The following is a 17484-nucleotide window of genomic DNA, read 5'->3' as shown; positions in this document are numbered from 1 at the left end:
GTCCTAGTGCTACTGGACCTTAGTGCAGCATTTGACACTCATATTACATATTACTACACAGATTAGAACACTGGGTTGGGTTTACAGTTATCAACTGGATAGTTATCAACTGGTTATCAACTGGCTCAAATAGTTTCCAACAGCAACTGTACCTCAACACCAACGTCTTTGACCTGTGGTGTTCCCCAGAGATCGATCTTGGGGCCACTATTATTAAATCCCTATGCTCCCACTTGGACAAATCATCAGAAATAATTTCATATCGTAGCTATGCAGAAGACATCCAAATACTTACCGAATGGTCCCTTCGAATCTGGATGTCTCAAAATGTTCTTCAGCTGAAAAGGGAAAAGCAATGAAAGCAATTACTAACTCAGCTTTTTTTCTTTTTTTTAAGTATATTTTTTGGGCTTTTTAATGACTTTAATGATAGGATAGGAGAGAGACAGGAAGCGAGTGGGAGAGAGCGTTTGGGGTGGGATCCAGAAAGGACCACGGGGCAGGAATTGAACCCGGGTCGCCGGCGTGCGGTGCAGGTGCCCCAGCCAGTGGCGTCACAGCTGGGGCCCTTATTCATGCATTTATCTCCAGCAGGGTTGATTACTCCAATGGGCTTTTCACAGGTCTTCCTAAAACATTATCAAACAGCTTCAGGTGATACAAAACACAGCAGCTATAGGGTTCTCACGAAAACTGTGTGATGGATGGATTTCGATATTTTCAGGGAAGGTCAGAAATGACCCAAAGACAAAACGATTACATTTTGGCAGTGATCCGTAACACCGTCGGGATTCCGGAGCCGTTTATGTGTTACGCTTAGTGGTGTAATGGCATGGTATGGCCACGTGGTGGCGATCGGAATAGTTTAGGTTCAAATGTATGACAACCTATAGGAAGAACAATACAGGCGGAGGTCTGCGCTCTCTGAGTGCTTTTCTATTTTTAAATGATTTTACCTTGTGCGTTTTAGTTTCTTTTTATTATGATCTTTTATACTCTTTAAACTATTCTTTGACTCTTGCCCTTGGGCTATGCTTTTACTATAGGCCTACTCTTTGCTTTTGTTTGTGTAAAGCACTGACCTCTGTGTATAAAATATTAAAAAATATAAATAAACTTCACTTGACTAACAAATAGAAAGTAGCCAGGCCTATCGCTCTGACAGTAGAGCAAAATACACGCTCGTTCATCCAAAACGATTTACAGAATAACATAGCCTAAGTTACAGCGCAGAGGAGACATAGGTCTAGGTATACTTTGTAACTAGGCCGCCAGAAAACAAAACCAGGTGAGCAGCCCTCATTCTCGGAAGGTGTGTTACAATTATTATGCTTATGAGGGGGTGGAGTTGTGGTGCTAAAGAACCCGCTCTACACATATTCTGTCACTCAGCATACCAGGATCTCACTGTGGACGCACTAAGGAAGAACTGCGCATCAAAGGCATTAAGAGTGTACAGGACCACGAACCTTTTTAAGAGAAGGACAACAGAATGTGCGGTAAGATACAAACTGTCTTATCTCCAGACATTAAGACTTACCCAAGATTTGCGCAGATGTCAAGTCTTGTAAGGAAACATTTTGTCAGTGGTCTTTAACGACAGAACGTCTCTCCATCGCCCATATAGACTATTGATAGCCTACATTGCTTAGTACAATACTTTTCTGTCAAAAGTAAGGACATGGGCTAGTCCTACAGGAGAGTCCAGCGCTGTAGATACCAGAAATGCAGGCAATAGCCTACTCACTGGGCGCTACGTGTCACTCCTCCATCCTCTCAGGTGTTACTGCAGCTCTTGAATAGCCTGCTTGGTTGTAAAGGCTGTTTGCTCCTTTCACCAATTTACAAAATGTAGGCTACCTCACGTAGGATTTAATGTTTCTATGTGTTTCTTTCTTAAGTTCTTACGCTCAGTCGGCAACTTCTCAACGTGCTTTAAGACTAAAGATACTTATAGGGCTAATGCGCTTCCGCCTTGGAATGAAGTTACTATCTACAAAATGTGGTTACAAATTGAATAGAAATAGAGGCTATATAGGATTATCCAGACGCCACGTTACATGACTGAGTTCTATGTCTCGATGTAGTCAATGAACTCTCTCTCTCTCTCTCTCTCTCTCTCTCTCTCTCTCCCTCTCCCTCCCTCCCTCCCTCTGTATGTCTGTCAGTGTGAGTCGCTTTCAGTCCATTATGCCAGACGTGATGTGCGCAATGATATTGAAGGCCAACACACCTGAAGTGCTCAGGATGAAAGAATATTTAATTAAAAAGGCCACAATGAAAATGTGTTGGACATAGGCAATGTTGACAGTGGCTTAAACCCAACATATCCAAACCATCTTAACAACTTAAGTAGGCTATTTCTTGATGAAAGTTGAGATACATAGAATTGTTTTAAACAAACCGCTAAAGTGTAATGATTAGAGATGGAGTGGAGGGAGAGAGAAGTAATCATCATTTCTATATCTCTCACAGGAATATTTGCCTACCTAAATTATCAAGTGCCCCGCACAAGGAAGGAGATCTTTGACACTTTAGTGAAAGGACTCCAGAGGCTGGAATACAGAGGATATGATTCAGCTGGTGAGACTTTACTTGATCTATAACTTACCACCACACAAGAGATGTATTGGCAAATATGTTAAATTAAATGTAGCGATATGACTTTATGACCTTATGCCATAGGGATGTATTCCCATCTATCAGGCAATGTAGTGTTCCATTCATCGTTGAACATTGTTGTCCTGTGCATTCAAATAAAAAGTACTCTTGCTAATAGTCATTTTCATGCACAGATGACAGTGACAGATTAGCCCTGTATTCCTGTAATTCCTAGGCACATATTTGCCATGGTAAATCTTTGGCACTGTTTTCACTGTGGACAGAATATTAAAGACACATAATGTATGTACAAAAGAATGAATGGCCTAAACCACCTCTTGAGATTAACTGGAAAGTTGTGAAAATATGTGCAGATGGCAGGTGGTTTTGAGATATCTAGACAAATACTTTTCTTTTTTGTAAAGGCATATTTTTTACACCATGCCTGGTTCCATGAGTCCACTCTAAAGTAAACTCAGTAAAACAAAGTAGAGCTTGAAAGGTAGAGCGTAGTGGCAGTATATACAGTAAGAGCAGAAGTGGATAGGGCTGGGTACAGACGTAATCAGGGAACTGCTGGGAAGAGAGCGCTGGAAGCTATGGAATACAGGAAATACAGGACACCTCCTAGCATAGTTCTTAATGCAATGGAACTACTGAAGAATGCAAAGCATCTTCTCTGTGTGAATAAATTGAGCCAAATAATCTCAAGGTGTGTTGTGCCTACATTTTACTTCCTGCTCAGGTCATTTACAATGTTCATGTTTGGAACACAGTCAAGCATGCAAGGCTAGTGACAGCTATTGACAGATGTCAAGCCAAACAGCTGTGTGTCTATATCCCTTATAACATATTCAACTTGTTGTGTGTATATGATTGAAAGCCATAAGCTATATGCCTCAAGCATTGCATATGTGCTTTTACAAAAAGAAAGTTATTGTATTGACTAAGACCTTTTTCTCAACGTTTTCCAGCTGTCCTCCTGCCTTGTTTATCTTTGCTATAGAAGTATTTCATTTGTTTGCAGAGTTGTCGCCCAATACTTTATTCGGATACATCATTGCAATAAGTCACTGCTCACTATATAGACATGGGTATTCCCTTCTGTGTGTTTCACAACTGTATCCGTGCTGGCGTGTAGGCATTGCAGTGGATAGTCCAAGCAAGACCACGAAGGATGCCAACAATAACATCTGCCTCATCAAGCAGAAGGGCAAAGTCAAGAACCTGGATGAGGAGCTCTACAGTAAGGCCCATATAGCTTGATTTTGACATTGCAGGCATTTATCTATGGATGTGATTTGCTATCTTTTTGCAGTTTGGAATACTTGAAGTCATTTGAAGTATTCCAAACTTTACTCTCTCAAGGGTGTTTGCACAGAAAAGAACTTTCTTGTTCAGACTTCATCAATCATTCCATGAATCCTCATTGGTTGTCAGCTAGTACGAAGAGTCATATTGTATGAAGGTGTATTGTATTATAATATTGTAAGCCTGTTATGTGTGCATAGTTACCCTGTTCATTCAGTTCAGTGTCAGTGCATCACCCCGTGCATGTCCCAACATTATAACTCCTACAAGTTGGCACTTATAGTATAAAATATCTTATCTTAAAAGGTTTTGTTTAGAACTAATAGTCGAAGTTGCTAACAGCTTATAGACTTGCTGTGCAACAAACAGTAGCTTGATTTATTTTGAAGGAACTTTGATATGTATTGTTTTGTAGGGGCAGAAAGCAGTTGGTGGCAACAGCAAGTGTGTTATCTCTCTTTCCCCTGACCATAGTATAACGATAGTATGATAGCAGAAGTGTAACATGTTAAAGAAAAGGTATAATGTATAAATGTTACTGCTTTTAACCAGAGGGAGACTCCATGGATCTTGAGGAGGAGTTAGAGACCCACTTTGGTATCGCTCACACTCGCTGGGCAACGCATGGAGAACCCAGTCCCATCAACAGCCATCCTCACCGCTCTGACAAAAATAATGGTGACCTTCACATACTTATGAACACTTAACAAATGAGTGCCTCTGTGAAATTGACTTTAGTAAAGTTCTGAGAATGGGATGTGTGCTTGTGCTATAAGAAATGTAGTGATTGATGCTAAAGGAAGTAGGCAATATAAGTATTAATGTTTTATTATCTAGTGATAGAAAATGGCATGGCAGGATCAAGGATTATTTGGCACGTCTGATAGAGGTGACTGACTGAAGTATTTTTCCACCAGAGTTTGTAGTGGTCCACAATGGAATCATCACCAACTACAAAGAACTGAAGAAGTACCTGGTAAGGGCAATATACTGACTGTACAGGCCAGTTGCACATACCCACAATTACCTTAAAAAACATGCATGATGCCTTTTAATGTATTCAAGAGGTACAGTATTTCTTGTAGACCATGACTGGTATAACTTGTTATGGTCATGTGTGTCATGTGTATTGTCCCGGTGCTGTAGGCTACATTGCCAGAGGTAGCTCCTATTCTTTCTTTCTTCTCCTAACCCTATCTTTTGCATCCTCAGAACTCCAAAGGCTATGAGTTTGAATCGGAGACAGACACCGAGGTCATCCCCAAACTGATCAAATATGTTTATGACAACAGGGAGAAGGAAAATTTGTCCTTTTCAACTCTCGTCGAACGAGTTATTCAACAGCTGGTAAGTGTGTGTGTGTGTAAGTGTGTCTGTGTCTGTGTGTGTGCGTGTGTGCGTGTGTGTGTGTGTGTGTGTGTGTGTGTGTGTGTGTGTGTGTGTGTGTGTGTGTGTGTGTGTGTGTGTGTGTGTGTGCGTCATAGCTAACCTGGCTCTTTTTAGTAAGATGTGGTGTGAGCAAAAGCTTGCTTAAGGCACCAAATGTGGCAGGATTAGCCCTGAATGTGCTAATGTTCTCTACAACCGGTCTCAAATGACTCAGACTCAGTTACTTACGCTGTTTCTCAGTGTTTGTGTGTATGTGTATGTGTGTGTGTGTGTGTGTGTGTGTGTGTGTGTGTGTGTGTGTGTGTGTGTATGGTATCTGAATGGTGACAATAGTGTTCATTTTCACATCACGTCAATGATACCATCTCACCATAAAAGTCGATTCTCCTTGTTGAGATGCGTGTCCTGATTTCTGTTGGTGAGCTAGGTGGGAAGGTGTCCCATAACAAGATACTGTAGGGAGGGCTACAGGACTCACTTAGTGAAAGGTCTCCCCACTGGAAAGCCTGAGGTAGGAGGGGGCAGTGGGGGAATCTAGCAAATAGCACACCTCCAACTGTGCTCAGTCCTAATGCAATTAGTAAAATCAGTCACACTATCAAATGCTGAATATTAGGTATGTTGTTGCATTTAGAATAGTATACAGCCAGTTTGCATGCCATCGAGCTAGTACAGAATAGTGTTTTGGTTGTGCATGGTGTGGGGGTAGGGGGGATAGACACACATTGTTTTAAGATGAAGAGGGCCTGAAGGGTGGGTCACCCAGGGCACCATATAAGCTAGAAATGCCAGTGTGTGTGTGTGTGTGTGTGTGTGTGTGTGTGTGTGTGTGTGTGTGTGTGTGTGTGTGTGTGTGTGTGTGTGTGTGTGTGTGTGTGTGTGTGTGTGTGTGTGTGTGTGTGTGTGTGTGTGTGTGTGTGTGTGTGTGTGTGTGTGTGTGTGTGTGTGTGTGTGAGTGTGTGTGTGTGTGTGTGTGTGTGTGTGGCCCATAGTTAGTGTGTTAGGAGACGGTGTAACCCACTTAGTGACCGTCTTTTGCACCCTTGGACCCTATGACATCACAGCTTTGCAACTCAGCTATAGCCTCAGCCCATCATGACATCAGTTTTCCATTTGGTTGGAGAAAAACACAGTTTTCCTCGCTCTCTCTCTCTCGCTCTCTCTAACACACACACACACTGTCTCGTTTCAAACATGCACCGGGATTGAGTGAGGTTGAAAGTGTTGTCCTGTTTGTGTTGATGACATCTGTGAGACTGCTGAGCACAACCATAAAACAACTCCAGCCCTCCACGCAGATGGCACAAGAGCCTGGAGAGGCGGCCCAGAGCCCCTGCACCCACCTGAGCTCATGCCAGAGGCCTGCGTTGTGGAGACCCACCTGAGCTTGCGAGAGAGGCCTGGGTTGTGAAGCGCCTCTGTTAACGCGTGCCCTGGTTCAGAGAGCGTGCAGTCGGTGAGCAGGAGCCCGTGCGAGGCTTGCACAATAGCCGTCTTATTCCCTCTGCTCCCCCTCCCTGATCTCAGCGCACACTACGTGTCTGTGTGTGTGTGTGTGTGTGTGGAGGGAGGGGGAAGGGGGATTGCTGTTACTGTATCTGAAATGGAGCCATCAGTGAAAGCTCAGTTGAGTTTTTAAGGATACGATCACTAACACTCTCACTGCCTCTCCCTCCCTGACATTTTGTATTGCTGTGTCAGTAACAGGAGAAAAATGTTTTCCTGATTGTTCTTTACTCCCTGTTCCACGGAAGTGATTGTGGGTGTCTTGTGACAGGGCTTTGCGTGCTAGCTCATCCACGCTGATGAAGCCTTTTGTGCTGTGATTCTAGGAAGGCGCCTTTGCTCTGGTCTTCAAAAGCAGCCACTTCCCAGGGGAGGCCGTGGCCACCAGGTCAGTTCCAGTCTCCAGATTCCTCACACACACACACACACACACACACACACACACACACACACTGGTGTGACTAGTTAGGCGTGCTCTGTAGCCTGCGCTCCCTGTGAGGTGGAGGAGTCCCTCCAGACCCTTGCTCCAGTGCAGACTCCAGAGTGGCTCAGAGGGCTGGAGTCAGCTGGAGCTCAGCCTGCAGCTCTGACTCACTCTCTGCGCAGCGCCGCAGGGCTCAGGTTACAGTGCACTAGTGCTCTAGTGCTCGTGTGAGAACGCACACTTGTGTCCTCTTTAACATCACACGTTGCTGGACTTCAGTGAAAAATAAGGAGAGGTGGCCAGCACTGGTTAGTTGGTGCAGGAAGAGGATCCTGCCACACACCAAACTCGTGACATGTTTTCATCCAGTTTTCAGCTGTCTCCCTTATTCTGTTTTACGAGATTTGTCTAAAAATCCAAAACACACACACACACACACACACACCCACACATACACACACACAAAAGTGGCCTCCCTCCCTTGCTGTCTTGGTCAGTCCCAAGCATGGCTGGTTGTAATTAGGAGGCAGGCCGGGCCTTTGCTTGAGCTCTAAGCTGACAGCAGGGCTGGTTTAGTCACAGCTCCTCTTCCTTTTCATCTCCCACTTGCTTTTGCTCTGCTCTGGCTTATTGTTATTAGACAAGGCACAAGTCACTTCTCTGTTACAAGTAACCCCCCCCACACACACACACACACACACATACACACATCACCATACACACCACCGCACGCATGCATGTACGCACGCGCGCACACACACAGGAAAACCAGAAAAGACCGAATTAGAAGGAAAACCGGTCTAATTCTACACACATATGCTATATACTGTATGTTATTTTCATGTAAATATGCAAATAAGCACCTGCAAAGTATTTGTTTTGCTGTGGTCAGCGTTCATGGCCAGCGATCTCTTTTAGTGACCTCTCTTGCCCACTCCTCTGTGTGCTAGGAGGGGAAGCCCACTGCTGATTGGTGTGCGGAGCCAGTTTGAGCTGCCCTCTGAACACATCCCCATTCAGTACAACAGCGGTGAGCATTAACCCAGTCTGATGCCCTACACTGCATCAGGGCACTTTTGGGAACACTTTCTTGAGAGAGCTTTTCTATTTTTGAGCCTGAATGTTTGTAGTTCACCATGTTTAACTTTGTTTAAATTTAGTATGCAAATTCTAAAACTAACTGCATGTTTGTGGACGTCCAGTAACCAAACCAGTTTGTCCTGATTATTTTGGAGCTTTAAATAGACTGCAGTCTCCTGAGTCCTGATGTTGTCATATGTGTTTCATTCGTAGCTCCGTACTTCTCTGTACTGCATGATGGGCCCAAGGCCTCTAGTGCCACTGAGGCTCACAGTGAGGTGCTGCCCATAGGTGGGGCTCAGCAGCAGACCTACAGCCACGGGGCTCTACTGGGGTTATATGCATGCCGAGTCTATAGGCTTCTTCTGGGGTTATTATGCATGCCGAGTCTATAGGCTTCTTCTGGGGTTATTATGCATGCGGGGTCTATAGGCTTCTTCTGGGGTTATATGCATGCAGAGTCTATAGGCTTCTTCTGGGGTTATATGCATGCAGAGTCTATAGGCTTCTTCTGGGGTTATATGCATGCGGAGTCTATAGGCTTCTTCTGGGGTTATTTGCATGGGGAGTCTATAGGGCTCTTCTGGGGTTATATGCATGGGGAGTCTATAGGCTTCTTATGGGGTTACATATGCATGCGGAGTCTATAGGCTTCTTCTGGGGGATTTCTTGCATATGCTGGGTGCTTTTGCTTATTGCTTTCATTGTATCTTTTGATATAAATGTGTTATGTGAAATCTGCTTCTTATTTACTCTAAGGTTTCATTTACTAATTTACAGTATAAAGACATCAATGAAATGGCAGGATGCAGTTGTTGTGTGTGTGTGTAGTGTGTCATTTTTTAAATGATAGCAATTCAATCAAAGAGCAAAGAGCATGCCACTCATTCTCTTACAAATGAATATGTTGGCGCTGTTGTGTCGGTGAAACACCTGATCTGTTATCAGATTACACAAGATTATGTTCACTCTTCACCCAATTGCAAGGTGTTAAATGAGTATAAAGTCCAATGCTTGCAACCAGGAAGACAGTTCTGAAGATGGAAAGAGGGGAATGGATTAGGAGGAAGAAACAGGCAAATATTCCATTGACAGATGTCCAACAAAACAAAGGTCACTTATAGTATTATGCTCTGGGAATGCCCCTTGTAAGTGAAGTAATTTTGGTTATATGCAATTTTTTTTGTTTTAAACTAATCTCAAATTACTATTTAGCCAATGCTTACAATTCTCACAGTAGCCTACAAACTGTGATGTGCAACATCTATAGCCTATTATCGAGATTATCGAGGTTATTATCCCTTGAAAAAGCAGACAGCATCTTTCTCAGGTTCATTCCCCTCTATTTCATCTTGTCATGTCTAGTAAGTTTGGGTGCTTTGGGTAATTTGCTCCATTCATTCGCATTCGATTATAGATCCCTCCTTTTGCTTTGATCGTCTATCCAACCAATCAAGTAAAATGTTTATTTGAAGTATTTACAAAGTTAGAGAACTTGAGTATGACCATATAAAATACTTCAAATACACATTTTCACCACTTGTTAATAATGCCTGTCTATTTCAGTCTCTCTGGGATACATTTTACAGATTGGAAAGGTAACCTTGTGTGTTGTTTCCTTTAGCACGTATTCCAGATGGAGTTCAGGAGAGGAACAGTCGAAACAAGACAGACTCTGGAGTGGAACAGCAGGACATTGTGGCTGGGACGGCTGTGGAGTACTACTTTGCCTCAGATGCCAGGTGAGTTCAATTTCCTGATACCTGGTGAGGTAAATTACCGTAGAAAAAAGATGGCAGCGGCTACATACAGTATCAAGACCCTACAGAGTATGCAAAACACATAAGCAAAATCAAAATAGCCAACAGTCCACGGAGTAAGTAAAACACAGGCTGCAAAAATCAAACCAAAAAGTTCAATTGTGCGGTAGCCATATGGTAGCCTATGAACTACTGTGAAGAAAACGTTTTCTCTCCTTTATCTAGATTAGATCATAGGCTACTATCTTCTAGTAGATAATGATATAGAGCAAATGTTGTTTTAACTTGGTCCAGTTAGGCTACTGTATCACTGGACCACACTTCTCCCTCTACTGGTCATTTTAGAGTCATTCACTGAACTCTTCTAATCACCGATTTGAACAGTGATTTCACCTGTACTTTTCATTTTGAATAAAAATATCTTTAAATCTAAAGAAATCCACGTTACATCACTGAAAAGTCTCTTGTAATAACACCACAGGCCCTGTCTTAGACCTGATGAATGGTGGCTCCAAGCCTTGTTCCTATCTTATATCAGTGCTGTGGTCAATTCCCCGCTCAAGTTCATAAGTTGTCAAATTAACGTTGCGCACCCATGGGGGTGTCCATGACAAAAATAGGTGTGGTCAGGCTCATGATAAAAAAATTGCTATGTTATAACACCACTGACCAAGAAAAACCTTATCTACAGTGCCCTAGCAGCAAGTCCCAGGCAATAACTGATATGTTTGGATGTACTTAATTTTCATTCAGTCATTCATGCCAAAAATACCTGTAACTGCATAGGATGCCTTTAAAGGGAATGGCAGATGACATTTTCTCATGGATTTAGTGGATGTTACGCCCACACTTGTTACATCCTCGAAAAGGCGCAGCGTGTTTGATGACAGGAATGTGGCTGCACAGACCTGAAAACAGACCTGAAAATCTAGATGCCACGTATGCAGACCATTTTCAGGATCTTGCTGTTGTGATGTCACAGCCCAGCCTTTGAGTCATGATTGATCTTTTGCCAAATGGTCATGTGCTGTAGTGTAGGCTATGCTACCGCTACCCAGAGGAAAAATGTCTAGACTTGAAATCTTTTCTTTGTCTCATGATAAATAAATTAGCTCTTCTTGAGACCTGACCTGATTTCCCTGAAACAGATTGAGAACAGTCAAACTTAAGTCAAACTTGAATTGGACTTGAGCTAAGACAAGATGAGGGTTTGTTTCTCAGGCAACAAAATTAAGATATGGCTAATATCCCATATTGATGTTATATTGACCCTATGTCTAGAGAGAAAACGCTAGACAAAAGAGAAATCTGCATGGTAGCCTACCACCACAGTGGCATGACATACTCTTTACTACATGAAGGGCTAAAACACATCAATTCCTCACTTACTCTGACATACAGTAAATAAACTGACCTGGGTCGTATAACTTTCTTCAGTGCCATCATTGAGCACACCAACAAAGTGATCTACCTGGAGGATGACGACATCGCAGCTGTGATCAAGGGGAACCTGTCTCTGCACCGTATAAACCGTCGCACAGGAGATTCCCCATCACGGGTCATCCAGACCCTGCAGATGGAACTGCAGCAGATCATGAAAGGTCAGTTTGGTGTCATGATGCTGACTAATGATAACCATGGCCACTAATCTCCATTGGCCAGATGAACTCCATAGGCTCCACTATTTCATTTACTTAAGCATGGACATTTTTTTGCCTTGTTTGTTGCTTTCTCATTTTGGGAACATTTTAAGACAGTACCTGTGCACAGTTACATCATACTACTGCCTGAGCGATATTGAATTAAATCCATTCAGGTGTTAGTAAGAGGTTGCAGCTATGGAATTTCCCCAAGAGTAGAATAGTGCTCGTCCAAAGAGCAAGCAGGAAAACATACTGTTTCTGGTTCATTGATCTGGTTAAAATGGGAATGAACCTTCTTGTGTTCCTTCACAGGTAATTTTGAAGCTTTCATGCAGAAGGAGATCTTTGAGCAGCCGGAGTCAGTGGTGAACACCATGAGGGGCCGGATCTCCTTTGAGACCAGCAAAGGTACAGTGGCTCTCTTAGGCCATTTGCATAGCAATTACTGTACATCCTGTTCCACAAACAATCCAGGATGCTGTTTCAACACACTTAAATGCTAGGAGAGGAATGATTCATTTAAATGAAGTCATATTTTTCCCTTTGTGCACGTGGCCGGTGAAGGACAGATCATACCATTTTATTACTGTGAAATGTTATCTGCTGTTGGGAGACATCATTTATGAAATTATTAAAGCCCTCAAAACTCTGACGAATGCACTATTTGCTTATTCACAGGACTCCACTCCTCCCTGTAGCGTATTATGTGCAGTGTTAATATGTACAAAGGGAGGTGGACACACAAAGGCTCTTGGCAACTGCCATTTTCTCCTTAGTGCGTTCCATCTTGGTGCAATTTAATTCAGTTAATCATTGTACTGTGGCGTGAAAAACATTTAAGCTTGTATTTAGTCAGTATTCATTCAGCTCAGTCAAATTGCATTAATTCACTAGGTGTTGTTAATGTTGTTGTTAATTATGTTATACAAATCTGGTGAAAATAATAACATAAAGAAATGAAATAATCAAGTGAATTGTCTGTGAAAATGAATAGCACATCTCATTTCTGAACCCGTAGTGATTCTGGGAGGCCTGAAAGATCACCTGAAAGAGATCAAGCGTTGTAGGAGGCTCATCATGATCGGCTGTGGCACTAGCTTTCATGCAGCTGTGGCGGTATGAATTTGACTAAAATCATAACAAGAATGTAACATAAATACAAACTGAAATGGTTTTACCGTTGACAGTGGTGGGGACAAGGGCATAGGAAATAGATATGTGTTTAACTTGCTTCTGTTCTTTATACAGTAAGACTACACAACGTCATGAGTTTCATAATATATTATTTCAGCAAACATAAGCTTTGAGTCTAAATTGTCAGGGTTATTGAAACACCCACAACCCCACCCCTCCTCTCCCTCCTCCGTCAGAATCTATGCATTGATATATTTACACATGTGTAGAGTATTTGTCTTGGCATATAGAGTAGACATAAGCTGATGTATGGTTGTGGATGCATATGTTATAAATGGGATTGCTATGGTTTTTAGACCAGGCAGATGCTGGAGGAGCTGACAGAACTTCCTGTTATGGTGGAGCTAGCCAGTGACTTCCTGGACCGATACACACCTGTCTTCAGAGATGACGTGTGCTTCTTCATCAGCCAGTCAGGTATTTAATGATGCCTGCTTATATTGAGCATAGCCGTGTGTGTGTGTGTGTGTGCGTGTGCGTGTGCGTGTGCGTGTGCGTGTGCGTGTGCGTGTGCGTGTGCATGTGCGTGTGTGTGTTGTGTGTGTGTGTTTGTTTACAGGTGTGTGCACGTTAAAATGTGTTTTTGTAAACATGTATGTGTGTGTGTGTGTGTGTGTGTAGGTGAGACAGCTGACACACTCATGGCACTTCGGTACTGTAAGGACAGAGGAGCTTTAACCGTGGGCATTACCAACACAGTGGGAAGTTCCATCTCACGGGAGACAGACTGTGGTGTGCACATCAATGCTGGCCCAGAGATCGGCGTGGCCAGCACAAAGGTAGAGAGACACACCTAACAGAAATCAACTTAGAGTACACAGCAGGGCTGACGACTCGAAAGCATATGGCGTTAGCTTGTCATTAACATATTTATATTTATGGTGTGTGTGTGTGTGTGTGTGTGTGTGTGTGTGTGCGCGCGTCAGGCATACACCAGTCAGTTTGTGGCCATCACTATGTTTAGTCTGATGATGAGCGAGGACAGAATCTCAATGCAGAAGAGGAGAGAGGAGATCATCAGTGGGCTCAAAGATCTTCCAGGTGAGCCATTTTCCTGCTCCGCAAGCCTAGCTTTTAACACTCATCCTCACCTATTCCAATAACCTCTCTACACTTAAGGTGGGCCATCTTTTTGAGCAGTCTTGCTTGCCAACCACTTAACTGGTTCCATGATCATGACCATTTTCCCACTTGTAAAATGTATTTGTTGGTCCATATCAAAGGGAATGTGTCCTAACAACAGTCAGGAACACTTCCTACTGCAGCAACACAGCTTTAAAAAGTTACTGTGTATCATCAGCTTCATTTCAGCATGTTGTGCCTGACTCTTGTCCTTGTCCCTGTGGCTTATGGCTCTGTGATGGTTGTGACCCTAGACATGATTAAGACGGTGCTGGAACTGGATGAGAAGATCAAGACCATTGCAAAGGAACTCTACGAGCAAAGATCCCTGTTGGTCATGGGTCGAGGATTCAACTACGCCACCTGCCTGGAGGGGGCACTGGTGAGTTCAGCAGTCCTCAAAGGCCTGACCTCTGTTTGGGCCTCTCAATTAAAGTACCAGCACTCTTTACCTTTGCCATTAGATATGTTTCGAATGATATTAGAAGGGATGTCAACGTGTTTCACAAGCTAACGTAATGCGAATGCGAAACCTTTGCCATAGCTGTTCACCTCACAGGAAGAGCAGTTTACTACTCTTCCCACACACTGCACGTGCACAAGTTAACAAATCTCTCCCTCTTTGACGTCAGAGGATGATGCATCATATCTGTAAAGCAGTATACTTGCTCATTACAGTTATAAAAGTATCTAGGTGAAAAATGCTGATATTATTACTGATACTACTCTCTTTGTAAGTACAAATCACTGAGGATATGTCATATACTGTAACATAAGACATCTCATATCACAAGAACGCCTCTAAGCTTTGGCTATTCAGACATTTTCCTGATCAATTTTCAGTCCTAATCAAATACTTCATGTCATTAGACATGAAGTCAAAATCCTCATTATGAGACTCTAGCATGTATTCGCATAACTGATGGTTCACTCGTTGACCCAACAGAAAATAAAGGAGATCACCTACATGCATTCAGAGGGCATTCTGGCTGGAGAACTGAAGCATGGACCACTCGCTCTGATCGACAAAGACATGCCTGTCATCATGATCATCATGAGGGATGCCTGTTACACCAAGTGCCAAAATGCCTTACAACAGGTCACTGCCAGACAAGTAAGTCAAACACAGAGCACATACACACACACACACACACACACACACACACACACACACACACATGCTTGCCGATTCACATACTGTACACACATACAAAGCATGTACACAAGTAGTCACCAAGTTCACCAAGTAGTCATCAAGTTCTCTTGAAGTCTCAAAAGAGAGTGTCAAGCTAAACATGTTGTCGCTCTTCTTTCTCCCCTCTCTTGTCCATCCAGGGACGGCCGATCCTGATCTGCGCCCAGGACGACCCAGAGACCACGAGGTCCGCCCACCACACCATCGCGCTGCCCCACACGGTGGACTGCCTGCAGGGCATCCTCAGCGTCATCCCTCTGCAGCTCATGTCCTTCCACCTGGCTGTGCTCCGCGGATTTGATGTAAGTCAAACACTTTGCCTTGGCTTTGGGTCCAGCTTCAGTGCCATTGCTGTCATATAGGCTATACACTACATTGCCCAAGAGTATTTGCTCACCTGCCTTGACTCACATATGAGCTTTTTGGGGATGACCCCTTCCTGTTCCAACATGACTCTGCACCAGTGCACAAAGCAAGGTCCATAAAGGCATGGATGACAGAGTTTGGTGTGGATGAACTTGACTGACCGGCAGAGTCCTGACCTCAACCCAATAGAACACCTTTGGGGTGAATTAGAGTGGACACTGAGAGCCAGTATCCTCATCCAACATCAGTGTGTGACTTCACAAATGTGCTTCTGAAAGAATGGTCAAAAATTCACATAAACACACTCCTTAACCTTGTGGAAAGCCTTCCCAGAAGAGCGGAAGTGTTATACAGTAGCTGCAAAGGGTGGACCGATGTCATATTAAACCCTTAAGTGACCAAAGGTCGTCCATCATACTGTCTGTGAGTCAAGGCAGGTTAGCAATACTTTTGGCAGTCTAGTGTATGTTATCTCTGACACTTGTCACTTGTCACCCCTGTTGCATGTTGCTACTGCAATAATGAATAGTCTTTTCGAGATTTTAATTATTTCTAAGCACTTCAACTTGACACGTGTCATTTTCCCTCTCCCATGCTAGGTGGACTGTCCCAGGAATCTGGCCAAATCTGTCACTGTGGAGTAAAACAGAGCAGGCGGGGATCTGGAATCTTCCAGTATAGTGCAATTAAGTGTGTAGGCCTATCTATGTGTAAGAAGGAAGAAGGTGTGTGTGTGTGTGTGTGTGTGTGTGTGTGTGTGTGTGTGTGTGTGTGTGTGTGTGTGTGTGTGTGTGTGTGTGTGTGTGTGTGTGTGTGTGTGTGTGTGTGTGTGTGTGTGTGTGTGTGTGTGTGTGTGTGTGTGAGAGAGAGAGAGAGAGAGAGAGAGAGAGAGAGAGAGAGAGAGCAGAGATGGGGAATTGTGAAGGTGAGATGGAGAATGGAGATGTGAGCAGTGAACAGCTGTATGTATGTGTATATGGTGCGTTATTGTGGGGATATGTTTATCAAACTGAAATGTGAAACTCCACTCTGAATGGAAGAACTTTGAATGGAGAGCACATTATGATACTGATAGTCACTTTTAAGAAGCTCAATAGCTTTTTATCCCAAAGGCATTATAGTTTACAATAGGCAGTTGTCAAGTATTTTGCAACCAATCTTATAACATAACGAGCCAGAGGAATCTGTTTTGACGTGTTCACATGGTGAACTGAAGTGCTTGCAAATGTGCAATATTGTCTGACATGGGAAGTTAAAGTGGGCCAGAGATGAGGTTTGCCATATGAATGTAAACGATACACAAAAGCATTCCGTTCTGTTTAACATATTCTGTATGATAAATTGCATAGCTACACAACCAAAGTTTATTTCATATGTTGCATCATGATATCAGGCACCCTGACAATGGTGATTTGGAAGCTTTCACTGATCATGTAGCCTCCTCTCCAGAATTTGTCAACAGATAAGTTGATTCAAATCATAGAATAGTTTTCTAAACAGATGTCACAAGGGTATGGGGCTATGAATTGTGTAAAGCTTTTGGTCTCAAGGCTTTAAGCTCTTGTGTGGTTTATCAGGTGATTGTGACTGTCATATGCGTGGGGATCAATCAGTAGGCCTAACTTCCATATCACTGGTCTATAATTGTTTCTTTATAGGTGAATCTTACTGTAAGATCAAATTGCTATTTTTATTATATATTTATATTTTTAAAAAGAGTTCACTTTTTTTATCTGATGATACATGTAGAGTCAGAGTTGGACAATCATTAACTTTTCAATGTGTCTTTCTGTAATGTAGTGTAATAATTATGGTTGAATAAAGAAATATGATAAATGTCAACAAGAATTCTGAAAAAACTTTCTGCTGAGTCAGACAATCAAGCACAAGAAC

At 42.9% G+C, this 17484-nt stretch overlaps 1 protein-coding gene across 2 annotated transcripts; it reads left to right on the top strand.

The window, feature by feature from the left end:
- Positions 1 to 1392: 1392 nt before the first annotated feature.
- On the top strand, positions 1393 to 17470 carry LOC134069012 (glutamine--fructose-6-phosphate aminotransferase [isomerizing] 2-like). Of its 2 annotated transcripts, XM_062524859.1 has the most exons (20): positions 1393 to 1499; positions 2476 to 2583; positions 3743 to 3847; positions 4465 to 4590; positions 4830 to 4888; positions 5125 to 5259; positions 7134 to 7195; positions 8182 to 8261; positions 8525 to 8602; positions 9936 to 10053; positions 11509 to 11672; positions 12027 to 12122; positions 12733 to 12830; positions 13205 to 13325; positions 13530 to 13687; positions 13835 to 13949; positions 14285 to 14412; positions 14977 to 15144; positions 15366 to 15527; positions 16191 to 17470. In XM_062524859.1, the coding sequence occupies exons 1-20, from the start codon at positions 1493 to 1495 to the stop codon at positions 16233 to 16235; spliced, it is 2133 nt and encodes a 710-aa protein (XP_062380843.1). In that variant the 5' UTR covers positions 1393 to 1492; the 3' UTR covers positions 16236 to 17470. The 2 variants fall into 2 exon arrangements, with proteins under 2 accessions (XP_062380843.1, XP_062380845.1); XM_062524861.1 differs by lacking the exon at positions 8525 to 8602.
- The last annotated feature ends 14 nt before the right edge of the window (positions 17471 to 17484 follow it).

This window comes from Sardina pilchardus, chromosome 21 (assembly GCF_963854185.1).
Source record: "Sardina pilchardus chromosome 21, fSarPil1.1, whole genome shotgun sequence".
Taxonomy (NCBI): domain Eukaryota; kingdom Metazoa; phylum Chordata; class Actinopteri; order Clupeiformes; family Clupeidae; genus Sardina; species Sardina pilchardus.
The sequence above is the reverse complement of the archived record's forward strand: the minus strand, read 5'-3'. Positions and strand labels throughout refer to the sequence as shown.

What these genes read in the sequence shown, in the direction of transcription:
- LOC134069012 (XM_062524859.1), top strand. An exon ending in GGGGAGGCCGTGGCCACCAG is followed by an intron (nt 7,196 to 8,181) that starts GTCAGTTCCAGT and finishes TCTGTGTGCTAG; the next exon opens with GAGGGGAAGCCCACTGCTGA. An exon ending in GCTTTCATGCAGCTGTGGCG is followed by an intron (nt 12,831 to 13,204) that starts GTATGAATTTGA and finishes TATGGTTTTTAG; the next exon opens with ACCAGGCAGATGCTGGAGGA.